Here is a 26,526-nt window from a genome sequence, read left to right on the forward strand (position 1 = left end):
GGGTTAAGGGTCAGAGCCCACATTAGGCCGGGGCCGCCCACTCTCTGCAGGGAGCATTTCCTGTGGTAGTCCGCATGCTGCTGCCAGTGGGAGGTCAAACACCAAGGGGTCAGATGTCAAACAGGGTGTATGTATTAAGGAAATTAGTTTTTCCCACTCAGACTCCAAATATGTAAATGATCCATTTGAAGGTAACTGATTTTTGGGGGGTTTTACCGCCTAATATACTCGTTTCTCTGTCCTGGTTTGACCTCGATGCATGAAACAAAGTCAGCAGCACAGAGGAAACGTGACCTTAAATAACTTCATCAAATCCATGAGAACAGTACATCCATGAATGAGTGGCATGTGGGAGTTATTTCTGAAGCCATGACATAAGAGATGCCTCAAGTCCGCAAGAAATTCCTCGCATTTTCAGCCTCAGAAATACACTCTCAACTAATTTAGCACCAAGTCATCATTATTAACTTTAAGGCAACAATGAGAGAAACGAGCACTAGCTGTTAAAATGTATCTAGAGCATCTTAAGCTCTTTATTCAGTAGCTTTTGTTTTCTGGAACAAAACAATAAGCATCAACGTTTCTGCACATACAAACAGTGGTTTGCAAACAATAGAGCACAGTTCATTAAAAGCATATATTAACATTTTAGATATGATATGCATTTTTGGCCACTTCTGATGTTAGTTTTCATTTCAAGTTGTGTTTTTAATAAGCTGGTCACTAAAAAGTTCAGATGTTCTCAGACATTAAAAACTCACAAATTTTCAAGGTTTTTTCTTCCAAATTTGTCTGAGAATATCTGTTTTTACCTCAAACTAAACCCTTACTTACAATGGCACTAATACTTATGCGATTGTCAAAATAAAAAATATTGATGAGTGCAGCTTTGAATTTAAAAATGTGCAAGTTTTCCTGTCTCCTCTATAAAAACATCTCCACTTCAGTTCGGTGGGTGAAGTGTGTTGCTCTGGTCAAACAGCCCGATATCTCTGTCCAGCTTTTTGACGCCTGCAGCTTCTCAACAGCAGATAAGCGAAGTGCAAATACCTGAAGCAGCAGGGACGTGGTCTTTACAAATCAGCAGCATGTGTAGCTAAACACCGTTTTACGCAATCGCCATAGTCCTGGGACACAGAGATCAGATCAGCCCGTCAGTCGGTCTGTGAATGACAAGTCCCGCTGAGTCTCGGCTTTGGCTGCTGATAAAAAAGAGCGACTGAAATATGTTCCTTTAAAAACCTGCGTGATTTGATTTAGAGGCTTGACGTTATTGGTTGATGGAATAAGATGTCTTTTAGATTGAGCGGCATTAAATTAAATCATCAAAGACTAAAACAAAAATGTTTCGAAAATCTGATTTTCCTCTGCAGAGGATATTCCTGCAGTAAACAAAGTGCTGTAACGTCCGTCTAAGCCCAGGGTCCCCAGGCTCCCGTGGGGCTCGGGTCACATTTGGGGTCCTCGTCCGGAAAGTTTATGGGCAAGGCGTTTTTCTGGTGGTGACGGAGCCGGCTGAGGAGATAATCCACCATCTTGGGGAACTGAGCAGACAACTCCACCCTCTCCTCCGGATCCTTCGCTATATTAAACAGCATCACAGACTTTAGTGGATCCCGACCGGAGGGACTCGACTCGGAGCCGTTGTGGCCGGGCCGCGGGAACCAGACGTCACATCCTGGAGGAGAGGAGATGAAGGACAGTGGACAGTGAGTATTTGCATTTTATGTTACTTTATGCTTTTTTTTTTATACTTTTACTCTGAAAAACACTTTTCATGTGGTGCAGCATGCACCATTTGAGCTTAGTCTAACCTGTGACCCTTGGCATGATATCATTCCTCTTTCCAGCTTTCCTGTGTAATTAAGGCAAAAAAAAAAATCCCCCTAAAATAACTTTAAAAACAAGCTTTTAATGAGTTTTAGTCATAGTAGTGTAGTGACGTCTTGAAAATACCGGTTTGGACCGACCAACAGTCCAAAACCCCAAAATATATTTTATTATTTCTCCAGTAACATAAAGAAAAGCAGCAAATCTTCACATCTGAGAAACTGGGACGAACAAACGTTTGGTATTTTGGCTTTGATTATGAAAATAGCTGCTGATTGATCGATGAATTGTTGCAGCTGCAGCTCGGAGACATTTCCTCCTCTAAACTTCTCAGATGGTTTAGTTAAAACAAAAAAATGATTGAGGCCTGAAGTTTCAAAACTAAAAATATTTCACCAAAAAGAAAAAAAAAAAAAAAGTCAACTACAGATCGGGCATCAGAGCTTTATTTTCCTTCTTTCTTCTCTCATTAATCATCTCGCAACCTCTGAGATTCACCTCGTCTCCTTTGATACTTTAAGTCCTTTCACTTCAGCGGATAAAAGGTGCTTTACTTCTCCTACTTAACCTCCTTCCACGGCTGATTAGCAGAGATAAGAAGTCGGTGTGTCTGTCTGTGCATACATGTGCTTCATTCTCCACTTCCCCCCCCTTCAGACTAAACATGTCATTATGGGGCGACAGAAGATACTGACCTGGGTAGCCAGTCAGCAGCTTCCAGTTGGAGGATCGGATGGCGGCGTGAATGGACACATTGAAGCCGGACTTGGCCCAGGAGTCTCCGTTGACCACCTGAGCCAAAGTTAACTGGCGCTCCCTGCCAGGGCCTGCGGAGGAGAGCACGGGACGGAGCCGGTGGACGGACGGTGGAGGTCATCCATGTTTAAAAAAAAAAAAAAAAAACACACACAAAAAAAAGGAGAAATAGCTGATCAAGATGATATTAGACTACCGCTGGGTACAGAACGCCGCCGCCCCTGTGTAAATGATACCAGTTGGTAGACTGGCACCGCATCTCGGCACATACCTGGAAATTACAGTCGGTGTCAAGTGAAAATAAATACATCAGTAAAGAAAGACTTCATTTTTGCGCTGCCAAATCAGCAGAGAAACAGCTGGAATTAAGTGGTTTGAAAAATTGCTGAAAACAAAACACATCCAAAAACAATCCTCCTCCTTTTTTAAGATCAGAAATTGTTTTACATATGAATTTCCTAAAACACATGGTACTTTGGGGGTTTGGGAAGAATGTGACAAATACAGCGGTAATGTGGTCGACTCAGCACCAGTCTTCGGTGTCTGCCAAGCACAATGAATAATTTGCCCATTGCAGCACTTGGGGCAGACTTGAAGACAGTAAAGCAAAAAAAAAAAAAGGAGGAACAAGGGTCACAGTTACCAATTGGCCTGATTCTACCAGTTGCACAAGGCGAGAGTAAATAATTCATCCTTGTTCTGATGGTGTCCAGAAATCTCTGCAGCCTCCTGCCATGAGCTATTTCTGCTCTTACGGAAAGGAAAATGTCTCCCAGAAGTTGAGCAGCAGCACACATGTCTACGTTTGGCCTTGAGAGTATTGAGAGGGGTTCACGCCGCGGTTGACCCCGACAATATGGTCCTGATTAGACAGATTTGAGAAGTGATTTCGGCCTCCTGACGCTGTCAAAAACAAAAAGTATTTCCCCTTAACACATTCTTCGCATATAGACGTTCCCCATCGGAGCTGGTTTTATAGAGTTGATTCCTCCGCAGCGACGCGACATGACGAAAGAATTAAAACATTTCCCATCCCAGGGTTTTCTTTTTTTTCTCCCCTTTTTTTTGCCAACCACATGACAAAAGCTGCGACATTGAATTCGTCGCTGATGATTGCACAAATGACATGTGGGTATCTTAATCGCTCTCACATGCATCAGGCTGCAGAACCCAAAATCCTTACATAAGATGATGCAGCCGTGGTGGAGTGGGGTGGGGTGGGGGGTCGCTGCTGCTGCTGACATGGCGCCAGATTCAGGTGTTCACACTGTTATGTAAGCAGGTGGGATAACAAATGAGTCGGGTTTTGGAAACATCAGGGTTTGATTTATTCGGTTCTTTAAGGCGAAGGGGGCTTCAATCCCCGAGAGAAGCGCCGTCCATTTCTTTACGTCCTCTTCTCCTCTTCCTCCTCCTCCTCCTCCTGCCCTGCTCATCTGGACACCACAGCAGGAGGATCCTCAAACAGGAGGGAGGAGGAGGAGGAGGAGGACGAGGGGGGAACAGTGGGAAGAGACCCTGAGAGAGAGAGAGAGCAGAGAAATTGCTAGAAGGAGAGCAGGGGAGTGCGGAGGGGAAATTTGGGGGTGATTTAAGGTTTGGGCCAAGTCCAGGGTATCTTTCTCTTTCTCTTTCTCTCTCTTTCTTACTCAACAAGTGAGAACTTCAGGGCCCCCTCTGTGACCCATTTCAGTTCGGATCCCTCTTCTCAGCAAAGAGGAGGGGTTTTGAAAAGCAACTTGAAAGGAAAGACTAGGCTATGTATTTAAAAAAAGAAAAAGAGAGAGAGGGGGGACGGGGGGTTGTCTTTTGATGAGCTAAATAAGAGAGAAACCCAGAGAAGGAACATGGAGAGCGAGTTTCCAAAGAGCGGCCGGGTTAATAGTGAAAGAGGGGAAGAAAGGAAGAGGAGAGGAATGCACTAAAGGAGGCCGGTTGTCACTGCAGCGGCCGACAATTGGGATTCAAACATAAAACACGGTGAGAGGGGTGAAGGCTTGTAAAGCGGCCGTGTTGTTCCTCGCCGGGTCGTCTTACCGTCCCAGTGATTTACATGGTAATGACCGGCAGCAGCGAACGCCGAGCAGGAGCCTGAGGACCGCCGGTCGGAGCTGGATAAACAGACGGGTCTCAGAGATACGATAAATCGGTGACTGGACTTTCCACAGACTTATTCATCAAAAATGTGTGGATTTTTTCCCCCAGTGGGTCTTGGTTACTTGTTAAGACGTTAAAAGAAAGAGAAAGTAACCTTGCATTCATCTAATTTCATTTTCATTTTTAGTTCATTTTAAGATAAAAAACATTTCTAGTAAAGATGAACCCATAGGAGACCTGACTCAGAAGTTCCTCTGTTTGTTTTAGCGTCTTTCAGCTCATCATTTCGGTTTTACAATCTGATCAGACCAATCAGACATGGACTTCCCTGACCAAGCCTCTTGTTTGGCTGTCGGACAAAATCACTGTCTGATAGTTTCATGTCAATATACATAAATGGTCAAGTTCACGTTCATATGTATGTATTGAACTTGAGCCCTACAATTATATCAAACATCACAGCAGTAATGACTGTATCGATTTCTTTACCGTGTTGTTTTACACACAACTCTCAACCAACAGCCTGAATGATAAACTCAAAGTTAAAATGAAACATAAACAGCTGTGATGGTTCATATACAGGGATGCAAACGGGTCAGGACCAAAAAAGAGAGGAATTTCCCGGGGGGGGGGGTGCTCACCATTAACAAATAAGTACATTACAATATCACGGAAAGGCAATTTCCAGTAGTTGAACCCCAACCAAGTATTGAGTGCATATACTGTAGATAGACATAGTTTTCAGAAGGTCAACATTTCTATATTAAAAATGCTTAAAAAAAAAAAAAACCTTTGCAATATTTCCATTTTGGAGATAGCCTACTGATTTTTAGGTCTTCACTGAATGTTAGTCATAATTATTACTATTAAAATAAACTGAATAAATAAAGACATGTGATGTTTCATTCAGTGTGTAATGGACATATAGCTAGGCCTATATAATGTGTTAGTTTCACTTTAATTGAACACATTCTACATCGCGGAGGTGACGTCTTTCCACTTAGGGCTTCCTTCACCTCTGAAACGGGGCAGAGCTCCGTGGGAGACACCTGCCTGACACAGCAACGTAGGGAACCGTGCATGTCCGCGGCGCACAGCTCCACATGCACGGGGGGAAAAGCGGCGTCGCTGTCGCACCGATGTACGCAGATACGCGCCGCTTTAATGAGCGCGCATGTCGCGCGTCTACATTGGAGGTCGGCTGTTATCAGTATAATCAGAGACAACCATGAATGAGTTCGCCTCAGTTTCACGTGATTGTCACTGTCAGCCTGTTAGAAAAACATTTTACTGACCCGAGCTGAGACGCTGAGACCCCCCCCCCCTCCCAAAAACAAAAACTCTTCGGATCTGAACGATTCACACAAGTCACCTAATTGGTCATGAAAAAAGCGAGTTTCGCTTTTCGGCGCGCTGTTTGCATCCATGCATATAACGCCTCAAACTGCCAGCTTCGTTTTAAACTCCAGAGTAACTTATAGCCTGGACGGGTAAGAACTGAAATCTATTGTAGAGTGTAAACGGTTAAAGCTCTGTGATTACCCCCCAATCTGACTCACTTAGGCCCTTTGCTGGATCTCATCTGTGCTCTTTCCTATCATTTCCGTCTCACTCATTGTCCCTATGTGACAACTTTGCAACTTGCCTTTAGATAAATGTAAAAGGGTGTATGTACAGTATGTGTGTGTGTGAGAGGCCTTGACAGGACCTTTATGGCGGATCAAAAGCTACAACATCTGCTCTCTCGAGGACCCATCACGTGCCGATTGCGGTACATCTGTGAAACATTTCAAGTAGAAAAATGTACTCCTCCTATACCTCCGCTATTTTTGAACGCACAAGGTGCAGCATCCTCCACAGGGTCAGAAATAGTGGGGGTTTTTTTGTTTTGTTTTTAAGACCAGAATCCCAGGCACCTCCTCAGAGATGGTGGCAGATGGTGGTTTGGTTCACCTAATATGAAGTGGTTTAGACAAGAATGAGACCTCACTGTGTCTTAAAGCAAAAAAAAAAAAGAAAAGGCAGTCACAAGACCCATTTCCTGGAAACCTCCCTGCAATCACAGCGTTTAAACTGGACACACACACACACACACACTGCCCTCGAACGTCAACGATCTCCGATTTCAACACTGTCGACTGATTACAGTTTCAACAGTGACTGATTACATTATCAACCTTGTGCTATCGGCGCTCCTCAGAAGAAAACAGAACAACACATTAGGAGATTCAGAGGCCACAAGGGCAAAACTAAAATGCACAAACAAACAAAAAAAACTTTCATTGATCAATAAGTGGAAGAAGTGTCATTTTAATTTGAGGCAGTTAATATTGATGAAATGTGGTTTTAATTGGACTTCCACTGGTGAGAGTCTAGACACCATGTGAGATCAGCCACTAACACAATCACTACACTCACAAATTTCAAGCACACATAATAAACATAATGAGGATTTCTAATAAGCTAATGTGAGTTTAGTCAAATGTTACATAACATGCTATTCTTAGGCCCCAGTCTGTTTTAACTTGCGTCAATTGGATTCACGATGTCTGGTGTTTGTGAATACCGGCTCAAACAATGAAGCCTTCATACTTGTTGGCCCTCGTTGGGAAAAGAGAGAAAGAGAGAGAGAGGGAACACACATCCCATAAAGCACCGAGAAGGAGGAGGAGGAGAGGTAACACAAGGTTTCCATCGCCTCAACATCCTTTATCAAATTGTTGCCTTCACTTTGCAGATGAAATTATGGCTCAGAGGGTTTTAAAACCGTCCAGGAGATTGCACGTGGCTGCGCAGGTTTCCTCCCACGGTCTCCAGACACATGCAGCTTAGGTTAACTGGTGACTTTAAATTGCTTTTATGTCTGACTATATTTTTTTCCAACCCTGTGTGACAGATTGCTGACCTTCCCAGTGTGTGTACGCCTCCTCTTGCCCCCAGTGTGAGCTGGGAGGCTGCAGCGCCCAGCGTCCATCTATACATAGATAATGGGTAGATGGATGGGATTTAAACTAGTGGGTCGCAACCCGGGGAGAGGTCAACACATAATTAAAAAGAACGTATAGTCTACGGTCAAGAGGACATATAGACACTGAGTCTCATCCTCTGGGAACCATGAATGTCAGTACAACATTTCACGCCAACGCATTTAGAGTAAATATAACATCACTCTTGCAGAGTCAATGACTTTTGGATGTGTCTATAATCCAATAGTTCACTTTTGAGGATTGCCAAAATTATTAGGATTCATCCTCTGGGGAACGTGAATGTCCCTCATAACATGTGCTGGGAATGCATCAAGTACATTTTGAGATATTTCTCAAGAAATTATGAAAATTGCAACCTGTTTGTGGTCACAAGAAATGTCTGAGAAGAACAAATGTTACTGAGATTCATCCTCTGGAGACCAAGAATGTCTGTACAACCAGTCAAAATATAGATCACTCTTGCAGAGTCAAAGACTTTTGGATGCCGCTACATCCAATACCAGCAGAGACAATTCACTTTTGGGGATTGCCAAAATTATTAGGATTCATCCTCTGGGGAACATGAATATCCCCTATAACATGTGATGGGAATGCACCATGCATGTTGAGATATTTCTCAATATATGATGTTACTGAATTGAACTGATTCATCCCCTCCAGTCCACTCTTGCAGAGTCAATGGCTTTCGGATGTGCCTATAGTTCAGTTTTGGGGATTGCCAAAATTATTGGAATTCATCCTCTGGGGAACATGATTATCCCTCATAAGATGTGGTGAGAATGTTTCGAGCACATTTTGAGATATTTCTCAAGATATGATGGAAATTGTAACCTGTTTTTGGCCACAGGAAACTTCTGAGAATAACAAAAGTTATTGGGATTCATTCTCTGGAGACCAAGATTGTCTGTACAACCAGTTAAAGACTAGATCCCCCTTGCAGAGTCAATGACTTTTGGATGCCTCTTCATCGAATAACAGTTATGACATTTCACTAATTAAATCCTGCCGTTGAGTAAATGTTTAAGGTTATGAAAATGATGATAAATGTGATATGATTGTGGCTGCAGGAAAAGTCTGAGCATCAGCACAGTCACTGGGATTCATCCATTAGAGATCATGAAAATTTCATGGCAATCCATCCCGTCAGTTGTTATGATATTTTGGTCTGGACCGAGAGAGAAGCTCCCTAACCTCATATCTGGACTTCGAATTTACAGTTTCTCTGAACAAGTGACACTTTTGGTGGGATCTGGGGATGAGTTTGCAGTTTCGTTTGCAGTTTTGAAACACAAGAAACACAAGACGCGTATCAAAACCGCAAACTAGGTTTTCCAAGAGCAAGTTGATTTACATAAAAGAAGTGAAATGATCTCAGACTTATTGGCAGGGTTCACAGCTCGGAATATGTTTAACAGTGAAGCGATGGGATCTCTGCAGCTCGGGTCAGCCAATGTTTGTATTTCACAAGCTCGTATTTCAAAATCCACGTCAAAATCCTCTCCTCACCGGGTTCTGGATGAGAGCGTATACACTCTACATAAATACACACTCAAAACAACACAGGGCAGTCGAAGGGGGTTTCATCTTTGTGCAAAGAGGAGGTTCTTAGCTCTTGATCTTATGAGCAGAGCCGAGACGTGTCGTCTTTTTTCAAGCAAAAATGCCAAATATTCTCTCGCTGCAGCTTCTGGAGTTGTTTTTTTGTTTTTTTTTAACAGTTTAATATCACTTTAACCTGATTATCGGTTGGAAAACCTAGCTCATTCTGGTTTTTGTGGTGAGCCTGAACAATTATCTGACTAATTAAGAGAAATGAGATGCAATAATCGTTAGATGATTCATTGTGTGTGGTGTAAACGTGAACTTACATGGGGCGATGTCATAGTACAGAGGGTCGATGTTGTGCAGCAGCTCCACTCTGGGTGAGGCGAACCCTTTGCTGTAACATAAAAGCAATGTTACCCTTAAATACATGGATACACAACCAACATACACACACACACACGCCGTGCATGCACACCACCACGATGTGTGTGACTCATGCACTGTAAAATCCACTGGGATCTGTAAATGTGAACCAGCTGGCCGGTGTTCACCAGGCGGTCATGTGCTCTGACCACACTCCACCACAGAGAAAACGCACTGCTCTCTGCGACCACAGTGTCTGATAACACAACTAAAATAACTCTCACTCTCTCTCGCTGCCTACTGTTCTGGTTTCATTTTTATTTCCAACCAAGCCCGAGCTGTCAGGCCGCTGCTTTTCTGCAACGGGAGGGCCCAATTAAACACAAAATGAAACCGTATAAGTGCAAACAAACAGCAGTTTGTGCCCAGTGTTGTTGCGTCGCTCACACGGCAACGCCAGCAGCCGGCGGTCAGCTGATTTGCGTCAGCCAATGGAGTCAAGTGGAGGCTGTGAGTAGTAGTTTGTGGTCCAGGGCTAAGCCTTGATTTTCTGCTGGGGCTCTGCTGTAGCCCTCAATTTCACCTCCTTCATTGTGTCCACATTTAGTTTACAAATATAATGTGTCAGTCAAACCGGACTCACTGACAGCTGCAGCGACGACCTGGAAAACTGACTGGATCGAACCAAAACACAAGAAATTCAGCCGCACGTGGTTCAATAAATCACAAATAGGATAATTACAACATCCCGGGAATGTTTGCAACATAAAAGGATTTGCAGCAAAACTAATTAGCCGATCCAAAAGCAGGCTTTGATAACTGTGAGAGGCAAAGAGGTGGAGGATGAAGAAGAGATGAGAGGGGGGTGGAGGGGTGGGGTGGGTGGTGGGGGAGCAAGAGGGATGGAGGGACCACTGATTTGTGTGAGAATGACTGATGGAATTTCCTTCTCTTTGAGCTCTCATTGCCACAGTAACAAAGGGCTTATTGAAGGAGCAGGAGCTCCTACAAGAAAAAGACGCCGGGTGAGGGAGACAAGGCAGAGGGAGCTGGAGCGAGGAGCGTGTGTGTGTGTGTGTGTGTGTGTGTGTGTGTGGGGAGGAGGAAGAGGATCGGAAAGAGGCACAAAGAGAGGGCAGGCTGTCAAACTCGAGGGCTGGTATCGCTCACGCAGTAAACGCAGGCCACAGGCCGACCCGCCACCCAAGAACCGCCGCTCTCAGCTGGAAGTTCAAAAGCCTCAGATCTGTGAAGAAAAAAAAAAAAAAACCTCACCTGATTGTGTTCCAGACGTTGAATCCGTCCAGGGGCTTTGTGGTGTTGGTGCTCCCTCCTGCCGCTGCCAGGCCAACCAGCGTCGGCAGCCAATCGGAGATGTGGATCAGTTCGCGGTTCACGATTCCGGGCCGTTTGAGGAGCGGGCTGGCGACGAATCCGACCCCGCGGACCCCACCCTCCCACAGCGACCACTTCCTCCCTCGCAGCGGCCAGTTGCTGCCGCCGGCCAGCGTCTGACCTCCGTTATCTAGTCCGACAAGCAGAGGGGGACAGAGACGGATCAGGGGGTTTTAGATTAAAGTAAATGTTAAGATTGAGAGGTCGGAGGAGTCAACAACCACAGTCGCTCCACACAGAACAAAGCACTTAAGAGAATAAACTGTAAAAACACTCAAGTAACTCAATTAATGGAAGAATCTGAAGTAGCTACCCACCACAGCAAAACTCTGAGATCATGAAAAACCGTTGGCAAACTAACTATCCAAAAGCTGGAAAGATCCTCTTGGTAGCTTTTATTAATAAAAGTCAACGGCTGACCGCAGTCATTAGGGCTTTTCCTCTGGGAACAATGAACGTCTGCACTAAATTTGGTCCAATTCACATACTTAGGCTAATATTTATGTAACTACACTTAAAAAAGTGGAGGATCAGCAAAAGTCATTACAATTGATCCTTTGGGGACCATGAACACTTGTATTAAAGGTCATGATGGCAACCAACCAAACAGTTGTTAAGAAGATGTTGTGACAACGATCAAGGTTCGTGCCAATTGATTATTAGTCTAAATAATCCTCAAGTGTGTCGATAGAAGTCGAAGCCTCCCTGATTTTCAATCATTAAAGCAGAAGTGAGTGATATATTTGTGTTAATATAAGTCTTAAATAGTTATATCTTCCGACAGCAATCACTTACATAGAGTGTTTGGACTGAAACACGGGTCTCTCAGTCCCTCTGCTCTGCTCTGAGCCGAAGAGAAAACATTTATCGTATCCTACAGTTTTTATCCAATGAGGAGAGAGAACGGCATGCAGGGCTGTGTGTGCAGCCAAGGAACGCCGTGAATGTGGTGACGTAGCGACGAGGACTGTTATGGTGCGTTCAAGGAAACTCGTATTTTTCCGACCGTGAAGTGGTACCAGTTCGATCTGGTACGAGTTCACCGGTCGGAAGTTACGAGTGGCCGTTATAGTGACTTTCACCGGTAAAACAGGTCGGAAAAACACGAGTGGGTTGCCTGGAACGCTACAAAGTCGTAAGTTGTGACTTGAAGCTGTAATTTACGATTTCAAAAGCCTGCCTGGAACGCAGCATTAGCGAAAACGACCGGATCACTCACTTCTGCTTTAATATCAAACATGATCATTTATGTATATATATCCCCAACAGCCAATGAGAGCGAGCCTCTCCAGGAGGTGTCACCAATTGGATGTGGTGAACTTCTTCACCTCAACAAACATGGCGGCTCATTGAAGCCAAGTTGAACACACAAAAATAAGGGTAGCTGGTTGAAATTATGGCAACAACACAACTGATGTAATAAAGTTTAAAGCAAAAACACATCGTAATGGTGTCGACATGGAAAACAGCAGGGACGGAAGAACATTGCAGCGTCATATTTGTTTTTCTTCTGACATCATTATGATCCCACAAGTCTCTGTGAGATCTCCTGTTTCTACAAATGGCAAGTGTGGTCTGAATCGTCTAATACTGTATGTGTGTGTGTGTGTGTGTGTGTGTTTGGAGGATTACAGTTGTATCTTCTCCCACGTTTTTAAAATGAGTTAAGACTTACATATCGTCTAGAGTGTAGCCAGACTCAAATCCAGCTAATGTTCATCCATTTGTTCCCCCGATGGACAAATACTCCTGCACAACGTCCAACCATTACACAAGTGCTCACACACACACACACACACACACACACAGGCAGTTAGGTCGACTGTCATCATCCCAGTCAGTCAGCCGGTCGGTCCAGTACAAACACACTTGACCAATCACATCCAGCCAGGTCTCCCCTTTCAGCACCGGAGTGTCATGCAAGTCCAGGAAGTAGTCTGTGCCGATTCCCGAACTGTTCTGGAAAAGACCCGTCTGCTCCTTAATGCCTTTTCAAGCTGCCTTCCTTGGCTCTATGTAGGCCAGTATACTCTCCTCTCTGGCCCCCACCTCTCCCACCCCTCCCACCCCCACACCAACCCCTGCACACTCTCCCCCTGTCTATCTATTTTACAGTAAAGCCCCAGTGAGGCAGCCAGTTTGCAGAAAGTGTCGTCATATAGGAACAACTTCAGGGCTCATTTCCTTCCTGTTAATCCTGACACATATGGGTCAACATTAATATCCTAGTTATAAAAAGCAGGAATAATAGCTAATAATAACCCCACTGATTGGCCTCATATTGAATATTCATTTATCAACTATATATTCCTCTCACACCACCACAGATTACATAACATCCACACAGAAGCAGCACGGTGAGTCTTTCTGCTTCAGCGTCGTCGAATCAGCAGAGTCGGTGTCTGCGCAGCACATGGCTGGCTCGATCCTCCAACCAAAATGTGTGCAAGAACAATGAAACAGGCAACCTACCGCAGCCCACCACAGGCATAAAAAACCTCTCACTTTACTTTCACAGCATTGTTCCTGTCTTCTAATTACCCCTTTTAAAACCCCCTCCCCCCAAAAAAAACCCCCACTAAAAATAACCCTCAAAGGAGTTACCTACTTCAGATGCAATTCATTAGAGGTTCCACATGTGGAAACCAGCAAGTAGGCACATGTTGTTTAGATGGCGGTTTTAAAGCCTCGTCCCGGCCTTATTATGTTCTCCACCGAAGGTTTATAAGATGAGTTTTTTTTTTTCAACATTCAACAGAACCGAGACTCCAGTGGTCTAGGTGAAGATGTGAGCCAACTCCAGTCTACCTTCTCTCTGTAAACCTCCACATCCTGAGACTAAACAAAATCCTCTGCTGCAGCAAATACAAGAAAACACTGCCACCTAGTGGAGAGATGGAGTATTACAGTGGCCGTCTGCACTGAATACTGTATGTGGAGAATCATCATTTCAGTAAAGCTCTCTGGTTCTTGGTGATGACACTAGCCTATATACCGTTAGATTAAGTTACACTGTTTATTCACTGTAATAAACACATATGGAATAGGCAACTTTAACTGATCTAAAAGAACAACAATGTCAATGTATGGCCACTCGCTGTGTCGTGACTGTGGCCTGTTTTTTTAAGGCTGCAACTAACGATTATTTTCATTATCGATTAATCTGTCGATTATGTAAACGATTAATCGAATAGTTGTTGTCAATTGTTGACAATTATTGTCAATAAAATGTTAAAAAATGTTGAAAAATGTCAATCAGCGTTTCCCAAACCACAAGATGACGTCCTTAAATCTCTTGTTTTGTCCACAAACCAAAGAGATACTCAGTTTATTGTCATAAAGGAACAAAGAAACCAGAAATATTCACATTTAGGAAGGTGAAATCAGAGAATTTGGACTTTTTTCCATTAAAAAAACTACTCAAACCGGTTGTTCGATTATCAAAATGTCGTCGATTATTGTTCGATTAATTTTTGCAGCTCTAGTTTTTTGATACCTTTTGTGTCTTTTTATGAATACTGTTTGTCTCCTTAGCGTCATTGGCAGTTCTTTGAGATAATTTTTAATGTTTTTTAGGTCATTTTGAGTCTCCTTGTGGTCATTTCATTCTTCTTTAAGATCATTTTGTTCCTCTGTAACGTCATTTTGTGTCTCTGGACGTCATTTTGAGTCTCTTTGAGGTCATCTTGTGTTTTTCTGAGGTCATTTTGTTTCTCTTTGTGCTTCTGTCCCCTGACTATGTTGCACTATGTGTCACTTGGTTTTGGTCCAGGTTCCCTTGGTTTACACTCAGCTGGCCTGTCCGTGATACTAAGACGACCTCTCTCACCTTCTGACTCTGGATCTTCAAGGGGAACCACGAGTGATCAATCAGATTCCTGCTCCCTCTGATGCCAGAACATCTGTTATATCTCTTTATCGTTCTTGATTATATTGTGCAGTAAAATGTGTTATCTAACCCTCTGCTGCATTAATCCAATAAAGCTGCCACTAAGCTGTCACCTGAACTCCCCTTAACCCTCTAAAAAAACAACACAAAAAAACAACTGGCTTTGATGCTCTGCTCACACAACATGTGTTTTTCTGTCTGCAAACATAAAATGTAATTGCTCTTTACTTAGCATCCACTGATTTGGTTTCCACTCTGGCAGACTATGAAAGAATCCACTGGAAAAATAAAAGCTGTGGAAAACATATTAGCATTCCCTGAGCTGTTCACCTGATTATCCTATCTGTGTGTAAAACCTGATCTCTCTTTGTCGGCTTCCAGTGAAACAAAGGCTGTGTAAACCACCCATTGGCCTGGTCTGACCTTTTGACCTTTAACCTCAGCTGAGTGTTATCCACTACATTACAGCACAGATTCTTCCTTTGACAAACAAGGTGTTTATAACGAATCAGAAAAATATGATACTGTAGATGTTTATTTGCTTAATGACATGCAGTGTGTTTCAAACCTGTTGAAAACACGAGCACCGTGTTGTCCCAGAGCCCCCGCTGCTGCAAGGCCAGGCTGATGTTTCCCACCGCCTCGTCCATGGCCGACACCATGCCGGCGTAGAGCCTGCGGTGGTGGTCTTTGATGAAGCTGTAAGGGGCCGTGTAGCGCTCTGGCACCTGCAGCGGCGCGTGGACGGCCTGCAGCGCCACGTAGAGGAAGAGCGGCTGAAAGACGAAGAGGACGACATGTGTGAGTTATTATTATACACTTAAACAAACAAATGATCCCATTCCTTATTAAATAATGGACAAGGAGAATCCATTGTCTTTTGTAATTCATTGTTTATTCTAATTTTCTGCTTATAATTTGTCTTTTGTACTGTAATAAATGATGGTGATGTGTGTTGCTGAACTCTCGGCCAGGTCGCCCTTGCAAATGAGATCTCAATCTCAATGGGTCTTATCTGGTTAAATAAAGGTCAAGGTCAAGGTCAAGGTCAGGTTTATTTATATAGCACCTTGAACCAAGGTGTTTTACAATTAAAACAATTACAATTACAGTTTAAACATCAGATAAAAGCACAATAAAATAAACATACAAGCGTAAAATATAGGAAACAATAAAAACTGTAATGATAAAACAATCAGTCAGGGGTTAAAAGCCAGGGAGAAGAGGTGGGTTTTCAGTAGGGATTTAAAATGTTCTAAATTTGGAGCTGTTCTAATGGGGAATGGTAAGTTGTTCCAAAGTTTAGGAGCGGCGACCGCAAAGGCTCGATTGCCTCTTGTTTTTTTTTAAATAAAGGTTTAATAATAAAACATCTTGTGTTTATAGAGTCAACAAAGCCAAAAGCCTTTAATTATTCCGATGACAGAGAGCTTTTTATTTTATAAAACAAATTATGAATTTCCATATTTGGCCATTTATTTGTCTGTTTAAATTAACATCAGACTGCTGGACGGATTATTGCGAGATTGACACATGCAGATAAACTCAAAGGTGCAGGAGCAGCTAGAGTTCTGCTGTCAATCAACAGTTTTCTTTCTTGTCAATCATATAATTTCCCTTTTGCTTAGTATTCACTCTGCCATTCACATTCTGTCATTTCCTGCTTGTACAACATGTTTCTTGTTTACTAACAGTATAAACAGTATCCCATGAAAAAAAGTATGTACATACTGTGTAGTACTAGTGTGTTGCTTTCAAGTGGTGCACAAGTAACTTGTTGTCTTCCATTTCTAGGTCTTCACTACGGTTTGCTGGATCTTTATTAGATTTATTAGAGCTGTGCATAGTGAATGCATGCGTATGTGTATGTGTGTGTGTGTGTGTGTGTGTGTGTGAGAGACCTTGTCTGGGTTGTGTTTCTCGATGACACTGACGGCCCTCTGGCTGAACAGCTCTGTTGAATAGGCTCCTGTGTAGGCGGTGGCGACCTCCTCTCCCTCCCTCAGGTCCAACGCACAGCGAGTCGCGTTCAGGGCGGTGATGGGGCTGCAGCGCACGTGAGTGTAATAATCCTCGCTGCCCATCAGGTAGCCTGAACACAGACAGAAAATACACTTACCAATCACAGAATGTCCTACTTTTTTTGCAAAATACTAGAAATTGACAAAGCAAACAACTTTTCCATGTCTCTTAAATACAAGCACATTTTTGAGATATTATGAGGAAATTCATGAAAATTATCCAGAAAAATATGGCACCTATAAAAGAAATAATATAAATTACCAAAAAGTTCCCCTGCAACTGCATTGTTGGGATAAAAATAATTTGTTTTTATTTATCTATTCTGATTATCAGTTTAAGATAAAATTGTTAAAAACAGGTACTAAAGTAAAATAAATAAATAAATAATAAGTGAGATAAGAGACTCGCTGTTAATAATGTAGATGGCTTGAATTTCTATATGACTGTAACAATATTGATCAAAAGGTCTCAGGCCTCTATAGAGGAAAACATAAATGACTGGGTTAGTTATTATAATGCAGAATTGTATACTATAAGTGTTATTTCTTCTGTATACTAACTTTGTGTAAAGCTTTATAACAAATCTGATCCCTGTTTGTCATTTGTTAGAAGATACAATTTTACATAAATGAAGAAATATTCCATGTATAATTAAATACAGTAAAAACTAAAGTGGATGTTTATTATTCAACCAAATACAAACCAAAGTATGTGTCAAAGCCGCGGCGTGTGGGCAGACAGTCCTTCTTGTACATGCCCAGGTGCCACTTGCCCACCATGTGCGTGGCGTAGCCAGCCTCCTTCATCAGCTGGGGCAGCAGCTTCTCGTCCAGGGGCACGCAGTACGGCTGACAGGGCCAGATGATCTGGTGCTGCATGCCCGTGTGAATCTGTGGGGGAAAGGGTTAAAGGATAAACAATGTATACAAAGAGGAAACTAACAGGCTCTGTGGCAACAGTGACGACAGAGGGAGAAGTTTCAAAATAAAACTTCCTGATGTGGTGCGACTCTGTCCTCCGTTAGAGTCCATATTTGATTTTATTTCCACCCTGGAAAGTTCAAGTTCTTCCCGAAAGTCTACAACAGGATAACTTCCTCATTATGAGCTTTATCTTTCAACTGCAGTTATCAAATTGAAATAATAAATCCTCAAAACAGCTAATTTTTACACCTTTCATGCATAATTTACAAAAGCTTCTCCTCACCTCATGATGCTGCTGATTATTATAATGTGCTACACTTTTTCTCTAACAGTCTGATTATAGAAAACTTCTTATACATACAGTTTGTTTTGTGTCTGGCTATGTTTGTGATTCCTTTGTATAGTCACCTCAAAGGTAAATACGAAACTCTGACATCATCATGCTTTGGTGGAAAACAAATATCCTGTTCACTTCCTGGAAGTTTTATTTCTGCAAATGCATTATACATTAATTGTGCAAAAATATAAAACATTTAAGTTACATTTGCAGTAAGTCATAGTTGTAGGGTGATGTTATTATCATCTAATGCAGATTGCAATGCTTTAGGATAGTTTTGTTAGTCTTTATTATGTGCTTTTGTTTGGGAATAAGTCACTTTTGAATCAATTGTGGGACTTGTAATAACTGAACTAGGCTGCAGGCTGCTCACCTGGTACCTGCCGGTCAGGAGCTGGTTCCTGGACGGGGTGCACAGCGGCTGCACGTAGTAGTTCTCCAGGCGGACTCCTCCGGCTGACATCTTGTCCAGGTTCGGGGTCCTGATCTCGGAGCCGTGGTATCCCACATCGTCCCAGCCGAAGTCATCGGCCAGGATGAAGACGATGTGTGGCTGCCGAGCGGCTGACACACCGCCGCCGGGAAACAACACAACATTAACGACAACAACAACCTGCAGCAGCAAGAGTCCGTCCGCTGCCATCGTTAGTTCCTCATGTAAACATCCGCTTCAGTCCGACCGACAGGCTCCAGTCACAGAGAGCGGGCCATGGCTGAGAGGAAGCCGGGCAGCGCTGCAGGTCACCGGGCGTCTCGGCTGGAGGAGGTCGGTGTTTGTATTGTTGTTGGTGGTGTTGTTTTTATCAGTAATTCAAATAAAAGTCGAAACTGAAGTCATATGTTGCACCATCAGCCACTTCCCTGTTCCGCAAATTGAAAACACTGCCTCAGCTGCAGCAGCCAATCAGAGGACTGGAAAAACCACCAATCACGTGAGTGTACGGAAGCCCAGTCTGGTCAAAGTTATCAGGTTAGTGTAGGTATTTGTTCATTTGTTTGATTGATTTAATCATTTATTTATTGATTTGGACGGAGTAGACCTATTTACTTGTTTGTTGTGTTTTGCATATAGTTTGTCGTTTATTTGTTTGTTTTGTGGCTTTAGTTTGTCTTTCTTCTATGGATTGGGGGATTTGTTGTAAATTGTATTATCTTGTTTGTATTTTTGTTGTTGTTGCTGATGTTTTTTATGTCTTTGAAAAACACAGCTTTAAATTGAGCAAGAATTTTCTTTGGTTTTTGGACAAACACAGATTGAGATAAGTTAGAGGCAGCTAGCTGACTGAACAAAAAGCTAAGTTACCAGGTCTACAATCAAACCCAAGAGTGAGACAGACACAACAAATCACTGTGTATACTATACATAAAGTAGCTACATAAAGTCAGTTTTTTATGAGCTCGTTTTTATTGTGTAATATGATCTATATCCTCTCTAAACGTTGGTTAGAAATGAACAGCCAATAATTAGCTGTGGGTTATTTATTCCAAGGTAATAAATAATGAGGGATGTGGAAGTTGGTATGAAATTTCACAACTGATAAAACAAAAGCTGCTGCTAACACACATGCACAAACCTACCATCACTCCGTTAGCGTTAACGAGCTAAAGTTATTCCAAACAAGCTAGTTTTACTCTAAACAAGCTAGCATTAGCATCAACAAGCCAACTCGTGTTAGCCTAAACTGGCTAGAGTTAGCCTACACAAGCTAATGTTATTCTGAACAAGCTGATGTTAGCCAAGTAAGATAGCTTTAGCTTAAACAAGCCAACATTAGACTGAGCTGGGGTGACTTTAGCTTGCTACCATCACTTTGTTAGCGCTAATGAGCTAAAGTGATTCCAAACAAGCTAGTTTTACTCTAAACAAGCTATCATTAGCATAGCAGTAAAAGCTTCTTCTAAAGGGATGTCAATACAACAGATAGCAGATGTGGAAGTCGGTATGAAATTTCACAATTGATAAAACAAAAGCTGCTGCTAACACAGTAAGCTAATACACATGAACAAACCTACCATCACTTTGTTAGCGTTAACGAGCTAAAGTGATTCCAAACAAGCTAGTTTTACTCTAAACAAGCTAGCATTAGCATCAACAAGCCAACTTGTGTTAGCCTAAACTGGCTAGAGTTAGCCTACACAAGCTAATGTCATTCTGAACAAGCTGATGTTAGCAGAGTAAGCTAGCTTTAGCTTAAACAAGCCAACATTAGACTGAGCTGGGGTGACTTTAGCTTGCTACCATCACGTTGTTAGCATTAACGAGCTTAAGTTATTCCTGACAAGCTAGTTTTACTCTAAACAAGCTAGCATTAGCATAGCAGTAAAAGCTTCTTCTAAAGGGATGTCAATACACCAGATAGCCTATGTGGAAGTTGGTATGAAATTTCACAACTGATAAAACAAAAGCTGCTGCTAACACACATGCACAAACCTACCATCACTCCGTTAGCGTTAACGAGCTAAAGTTATTCCAAACAAGCTAGTTTTACTCTAAACAAGCTAGCATTAGCATCAACAAGCCAACTCGTGTTAGCCTAAACTGGCTAGAGTTAGCCTACACAAGCTAATGTTATTCTGAACAAGCTGATGTTAGCCAAGTAAGATAGCTTTAGCTTAAACAAGCCAACATTAGACTGAGCTGGGGTGACTATAGCTAGCTACCATCACTTTGTTAGCGCTAATAAGCTAAAGTGATTCCAAACAAGCTAGTTTTACTCTAAACAAGCTATCATTAGCATAGCAGTAAAAGCTTCTTCTAAAGGGATGTCAATACAACAGATAGCCTATAGCAGATGTGGAAGTTGGTATGAAATTTCACAATTGATAAAACAAAAGCTGCTGCTAACACAGTAAGCTAATACACATGAACAAACCTACCATCACTTTGTTAGCGTTAACGAGCTAAAGTGATTCCAAACAAGCTAGTTTTACTCTAAACAAGCTAGCATTAGCATCAACAAGCCAACTTGTGTTAGCCTAAACTGGCTAGAGTTAGCCTACACAAGCTAATGTCATTCTGAACAAGCTGATGTTAGCAGAGTAAGCTAGCTTTAGCTTAAACAAGCCAACATTAGACTGAGCTGGGGTGACTTAAGCTCGTTAATGCTAACAACGTGATGGTAGCAAGCTAAAGTTATTCCAGACAAGCTAGTTTTACTCTAAACAAGCTAGCATTAGCATAGCAGTAAAAGCTTCTTCTAAAGGGATGTCAATACACCAGATAGCCTATGTGGAAGTTGGTATGAAATTTCACAACTGATAAAACAAAAGCTGCTGCTAACACACATGCACAAACCTACCATCACTCCGTTAGCGTTAACGAGCTAAAGTTATTCCAAACAAGCTAGTTTTACTCTAAACAAGCTAGCATTAGCATCAACAAGCCAACTCGTGTTAGCCTAAACTGGCTAGAGTTAGCCTACACAAGCTAATGTTATTCTGAACAAGCTGATGTTAGCCAAGTAAGATAGCTTTAGCTTAAACAAGCCAACATTAGACTGAGCTGGGGTGACTTTAGCTAGCTACCATCACTTTGTTAGCGCTAATGAGCTAAAGTGATTCCAAACAAGCTAGTTTTACTCTAAACAAGCTATCATTAGCATAGCAGTAAAAGCTTCTTCTAAAGGGATGTCAATACAACAGATAGCCTATAGCAGATGTGGAAGTTGGTATGAAATTTCACAATTGATAAAACAAAAGCTGCTGCTAACACAGTAAGCTAATACACATGAACAAACCTACCATCACTTTGTTAGCGTTAACGAGCTAAAGTGATTCCAAACAAGCTAGTTTTACTCTAAACAAGCTAGCATTAGCATCAACAAGCCAACTTGTGTTAGCCTAAACTGGCTAGAGTTAGCCTACACAAGCTAATGTTATTCTGAACAAGCTGATGTTAGCCAAGTAAGATAGCTTTAGCTTAAACAAGCCAACATTAGACTGAGCTGGGGTGACTTTAGCTTGCTACCATCACTTTGTTAGCGCTAATGAGCTAAAGTGATTCCAAACAAGCTAGTTTTACTCTAAACAAGCTATCATTAGCATAGCAGTAAAAGCTTCTTCTAAAGGGATGTCAATACAACAGATAGCAGATGTGGAAGTCGGTATGAAATTTCACAATTGATAAAACAAAAGCTGCTGCTAACACAGTAAGCTAATACACATGAACAAACCTACCATCACTTTGTTAGCGTTAACGAGCTAAAGTGATTCCAAACAAGCTAGTTTTACTCTAAACAAGCTAGCATTAGCATCAACAAGCCAACTTGTGTTAGCCTAAACTGGCTAGAGTTAGCCTACACAAGCTAATGTCATTCTGAACAAGCTGATGTTAGCAGAGTAAGCTAGCTTTAGCTTAAACAAGCCAACATTAGACTGAGCTGGGGTGACTTTAGCTTGCTACCATCACGTTGTTAGCATTAACGAGCTTAAGTTATTCCTGACAAGCTAGTTTTACTCTAAACAAGCTAGCATTAGCATAGCAGTAAAAGCTTCTTCTAAAGGGATGTCAATACACCAGATAGCCTATGTGGAAGTTGGTATGAAATTTCACAACTGATAAAACAAAAGCTGCTGCTAACACACATGCACAAACCTACCATCACTCCGTTAGCGTTAACGAGCTAAAGTTATTCCAAACAAGCTAGTTTTACTCTAAACAAGCTAGCATTAGCATCAACAAGCCAACTCGTGTTAGCCTAAACTGGCTAGAGTTAGCCTACACAAGCTAATGTTATTCTGAACAAGCTGATGTTAGCCAAGTAAGATAGCTTTAGCTTAAACAAGCCAACATTAGACTGAGCTGGGGTGACTATAGCTAGCTACCATCACTTTGTTAGCGCTAATAAGCTAAAGTGATTCCAAACAAGCTAGTTTTACTCTAAACAAGCTATCATTAGCATAGCAGTAAAAGCTTCTTCTAAAGGGATGTCAATACAACAGATAGCCTATAGCAGATGTGGAAGTTGGTATGAAATTTCACAATTGATAAAACAAAAGCTGCTGCTAACACAGTAAGCTAATACACATGAACAAACCTACCATCACTTTGTTAGCGTTAACGAGCTAAAGTGATTCCAAACAAGCTAGTTTTACTCTAAACAAGCTAGCATTAGCATCAACAAGCCAACTTGTGTTAGCCTAAACTGGCTAGAGTTAGCCTACACAAGCTAATGTCATTCTGAACAAGCTGATGTTAGCAGAGTAAGCTAGCTTTAGCTTAAACAAGCCAACATTAGACTGAGCTGGGGTGACTTAAGCTCGTTAATGCTAACAACGTGATGGTAGCAAGCTAAAGTTATTCCAGACAAGCTAGTTTTACTCTAAACAAGCTAGCATTAGCATAGCAGTAAAAGCTTCTTCTAAAGGGATGTCAATACACCAGATAGCCTATGTGGAAGTTGGTATGAAATTTCACAACTGATAAAACAAAAGCTGCTGCTAACACACATGCACAAACCTACCATCACTCCGTTAGCGTTAACGAGCTAAAGTTATTCCAAACAAGCTAGTTTTACTCTAAACAAGCTAGCATTAGCATCAACAAGCCAACTCGTGTTAGCCTAAACTGGCTAGAGTTAGCCTACACAAGCTAATGTTATTCTGAACAAGCTGATGTTAGCCAAGTAAGATAGCTTTAGCTTAAACAAGCCAACATTAGACTGAGCTGGGGTGACTTTAGCTAGCTACCATCACTTTGTTAGCGCTAATGAGCTAAAGTGATTCCAAACAAGCTAGTTTTACTCTAAACAAGCTATCATTAGCATAGCAGTAAAAGCTTCTTCTAAAGGGATGTCAATACAACAGATAGCCTATAGCAGATGTGGAAGTTGGTATGAAATTTCACAATTGATAAAACAAAAGCTGCTGCTAACACAGTAAGCTAATACACATGAACAAACCTACCATCACTTTGTTAGCGTTAACGAGCTAAAGTGATTCCAAACAAGCTAGTTTTACTCTAAACAAGCTAGCATTAGCATCAACAAGCCAACTTGTGTTAGCCTAAACTGGCTAGAGTTAGCCTACACAAGCTAATGTCATTCTGAACAAGCTGATGTTAGCAGAGTAAGCTAGCTTTAGCTTAAACAAGCCAACATTAGACTGAGCTGGGGTGACTTAAGCTCGTTAATGCTAACAACGTGATGGTAGCAAGCTAAAGTTATTCCAGACAAGCTAGTTTTACTCTAAACAAGCTAGCATTAGCATAGCAGTAAAAGCTTCTTCTAAAGGGATGTCAATACACCAGATAGCCTATGTGGAAGTTGGTATGAAATTTCACAACTGATAAAACAAAAGCTGCTGCTAACACACATGCACAAACCTACCATCACTCCGTTAGCGTTAACGAGCTAAAGTTATTCCAAACAAGCTAGTTTTACTCTAAACAAGCTAGCATTAGCATCAACAAGCCAACTCGTGTTAGCCTAAACTGGCTAGAGTTAGCCTACACAAGCTAATGTTATTCTGAACAAGCTGATGTTAGCCAAGTAAGATAGCTTTAGCTTAAACAAGCCAACATTAGACTGAGCTGGGGTGACTTTAGCTTGCTACCATCACTTTGTTAGCGCTAATGAGCTAAAGTGATTCCAAACAAGCTAGTTTTACTCTAAACAAGCTATCATTAGCATAGCAGTAAAAGCTTCTTCTAAAGGGATGTCAATACAACAGATAGCAGATGTGGAAATTGGTATGAAATTTCACAATTGATTATAGCTGCTGCGCAGCGATGGGTCGGATCCGGGCTACTTTTGGGCATATTTAGGCAGTTCTGAGCAACAAACAGGAGAATAGGAAGACAAGACAGTTGACCTTATAATATCCAATTTGCATCATTTGAGGATTGAACCCACAACCTCTAGAACCAAAGACCGATGTCTATCGCACTGAGCTAATTGATAAGTGGCAGTGCAACAGTGGCTTCACAAATTGAGTAAGCCATTCACTGTCGTGTAGGCAGATTTGAAACCTCAGTAAAAAGAAAAATCAGTTTTTGAGGTAAAATAATGATATGTATTTGTCAAACATCTACTATGAGTCTAAGATGTTAGGAGCCTTCGCACATGGTCCAGTCCAAGCTATTTGGATTTTTAAACTTAGAGGCTTGCTGTGATGCCACCATTAGGACAATTGTCTTGTGTTACATGTTGAGGACAACTGACATTTTGATCTGTCATCATCATCATCATCATCATCATCATCATCATCACCCTTGCTGGGTCTCGAACTCACAACCTCTGACACCAAGAACCAGCTCCTAACTCGCTGAGCTAATTGGCTGGTAGTGAGACCTGCTGTGTAGCTTCATTTATCCACTCAGGTGAGTCAGTGCCCGGGCAGCTGTTGTCAAGGCAGATTTCGAAAAGTCAGAAATTCTATTATCTAAACAAAAATCTGTTAATACATAAATTGCATTTAGACAGCAAAACAGCTTGAGGACATGTGACATTTTAATCTGTCATCGTCATCATCACCCTTGCTGGGTCTCGAACTCACAATCTCTGACACCAAGAACCAGCTCCTAACTCACTGAGCTAATTGGCTGGTAGTGAGGCCTGCTGTGTAGCTTCATTTATCCACTCAGGTGAGTCAGTGCCTGGGCAGCTGTTGTGATGAAATGGTCAAAATTTCAGAAATTCAGTCATCTAAACAAAAATCTGATAATACATAAATTGCATCTTGACAGCATGGAAATATTGGTGATTTGTTTTTAATGATACGTGTTTTGCTTCATAAGAGAAAATATGATGTTTATAAATTCCACTCTCACATTGACTGCAGTTGTTCCCATGAGAGCAGAATTCAAAATGTTCTCAAAAATTCAATTTTTGAGATAAAATTCTGATATTTGCCAAACTTCATCAACCATGAATCCAGAATATTCTCATTTTTTTTCAGGAAGATTGAAAATGTATTTATCAAGAATTTGATGGTATATGTTTATAGTACTGTTTACAGTCAAACGTTTTCATGCACTGTAGGCTCAATTTTTGCTTAATCAAAAATCCGAGAAACAAGTTTTGTGGAGGACGGTCTGGAGATGCTCTGTAGCAAGTTTGGTGTCAATTGAGCAAAAATTGTGGGAGGAGATACATTTTAAAAGTTTTACAGTTATTGAAAAAAACAGAGTGATGGACTTCATAATTTGTAATGAGTTTAAGTGGACAAAAGTTTCAGCAGTATTGAGGCTACATTGTGGTGAAGTTTCAACACTGTAGCATCTACCGTTGGTTTGGTAGGAATTTTTAAAGTTTTTAAATTTAAACGCTTATTGTGCCCCCCCTAGGAGGGGGGGGGCACATGTCCTTGGAGTTGAGTGAATCTGGCATGGCACTGAACCTTTGTGCAAAGTTTGGTGAGTTTTCGCCCATGGGAAGTATGACT

General features: G+C 41.8%; 1 protein-coding gene across 2 annotated transcripts; it reads right to left on the reverse strand.

Moving 5' to 3' along the window:
- Positions 1 to 3: 3 nt before the first annotated feature.
- On the reverse strand, positions 4 to 18,985 carry arsb (arylsulfatase B; the record flags this gene model as incomplete). 2 transcript variants are annotated; one of them, XM_083984238.1, is made up of 9 exons in its annotated part: positions 18,518 to 18,985; positions 17,588 to 17,774; positions 16,764 to 16,954; positions 15,431 to 15,638; positions 10,854 to 11,103; positions 9,539 to 9,609; positions 2,526 to 2,657; positions 1,533 to 1,678; positions 4 to 126 (listed from the first exon to the last, which is right to left on the reverse strand). In XM_083984238.1, exons 1-9 carry the CDS (start codon positions 18,785 to 18,787, stop codon positions 4 to 6), a joined length of 1,578 nt encoding a protein of 525 aa, XP_083840364.1. In that variant the 5' UTR covers positions 18,788 to 18,985. The 2 variants fall into 2 exon arrangements, with proteins under 2 accessions (XP_083840364.1, XP_083840363.1); XM_083984237.1 differs by lacking the exon at positions 4 to 126 and having other exon boundaries at positions 582 to 1,678.
- Between the last annotated feature and the right edge of the window lie 7,541 nt (positions 18,986 to 26,526).

The sequence above is a fragment of the Trachurus trachurus genome, assembly GCF_905171665.1.
Source record: "Trachurus trachurus genome assembly, chromosome: 12".
In the NCBI taxonomy this organism is placed as follows: Eukaryota; Metazoa; Chordata; class Actinopteri; order Carangiformes; family Carangidae; genus Trachurus; species Trachurus trachurus.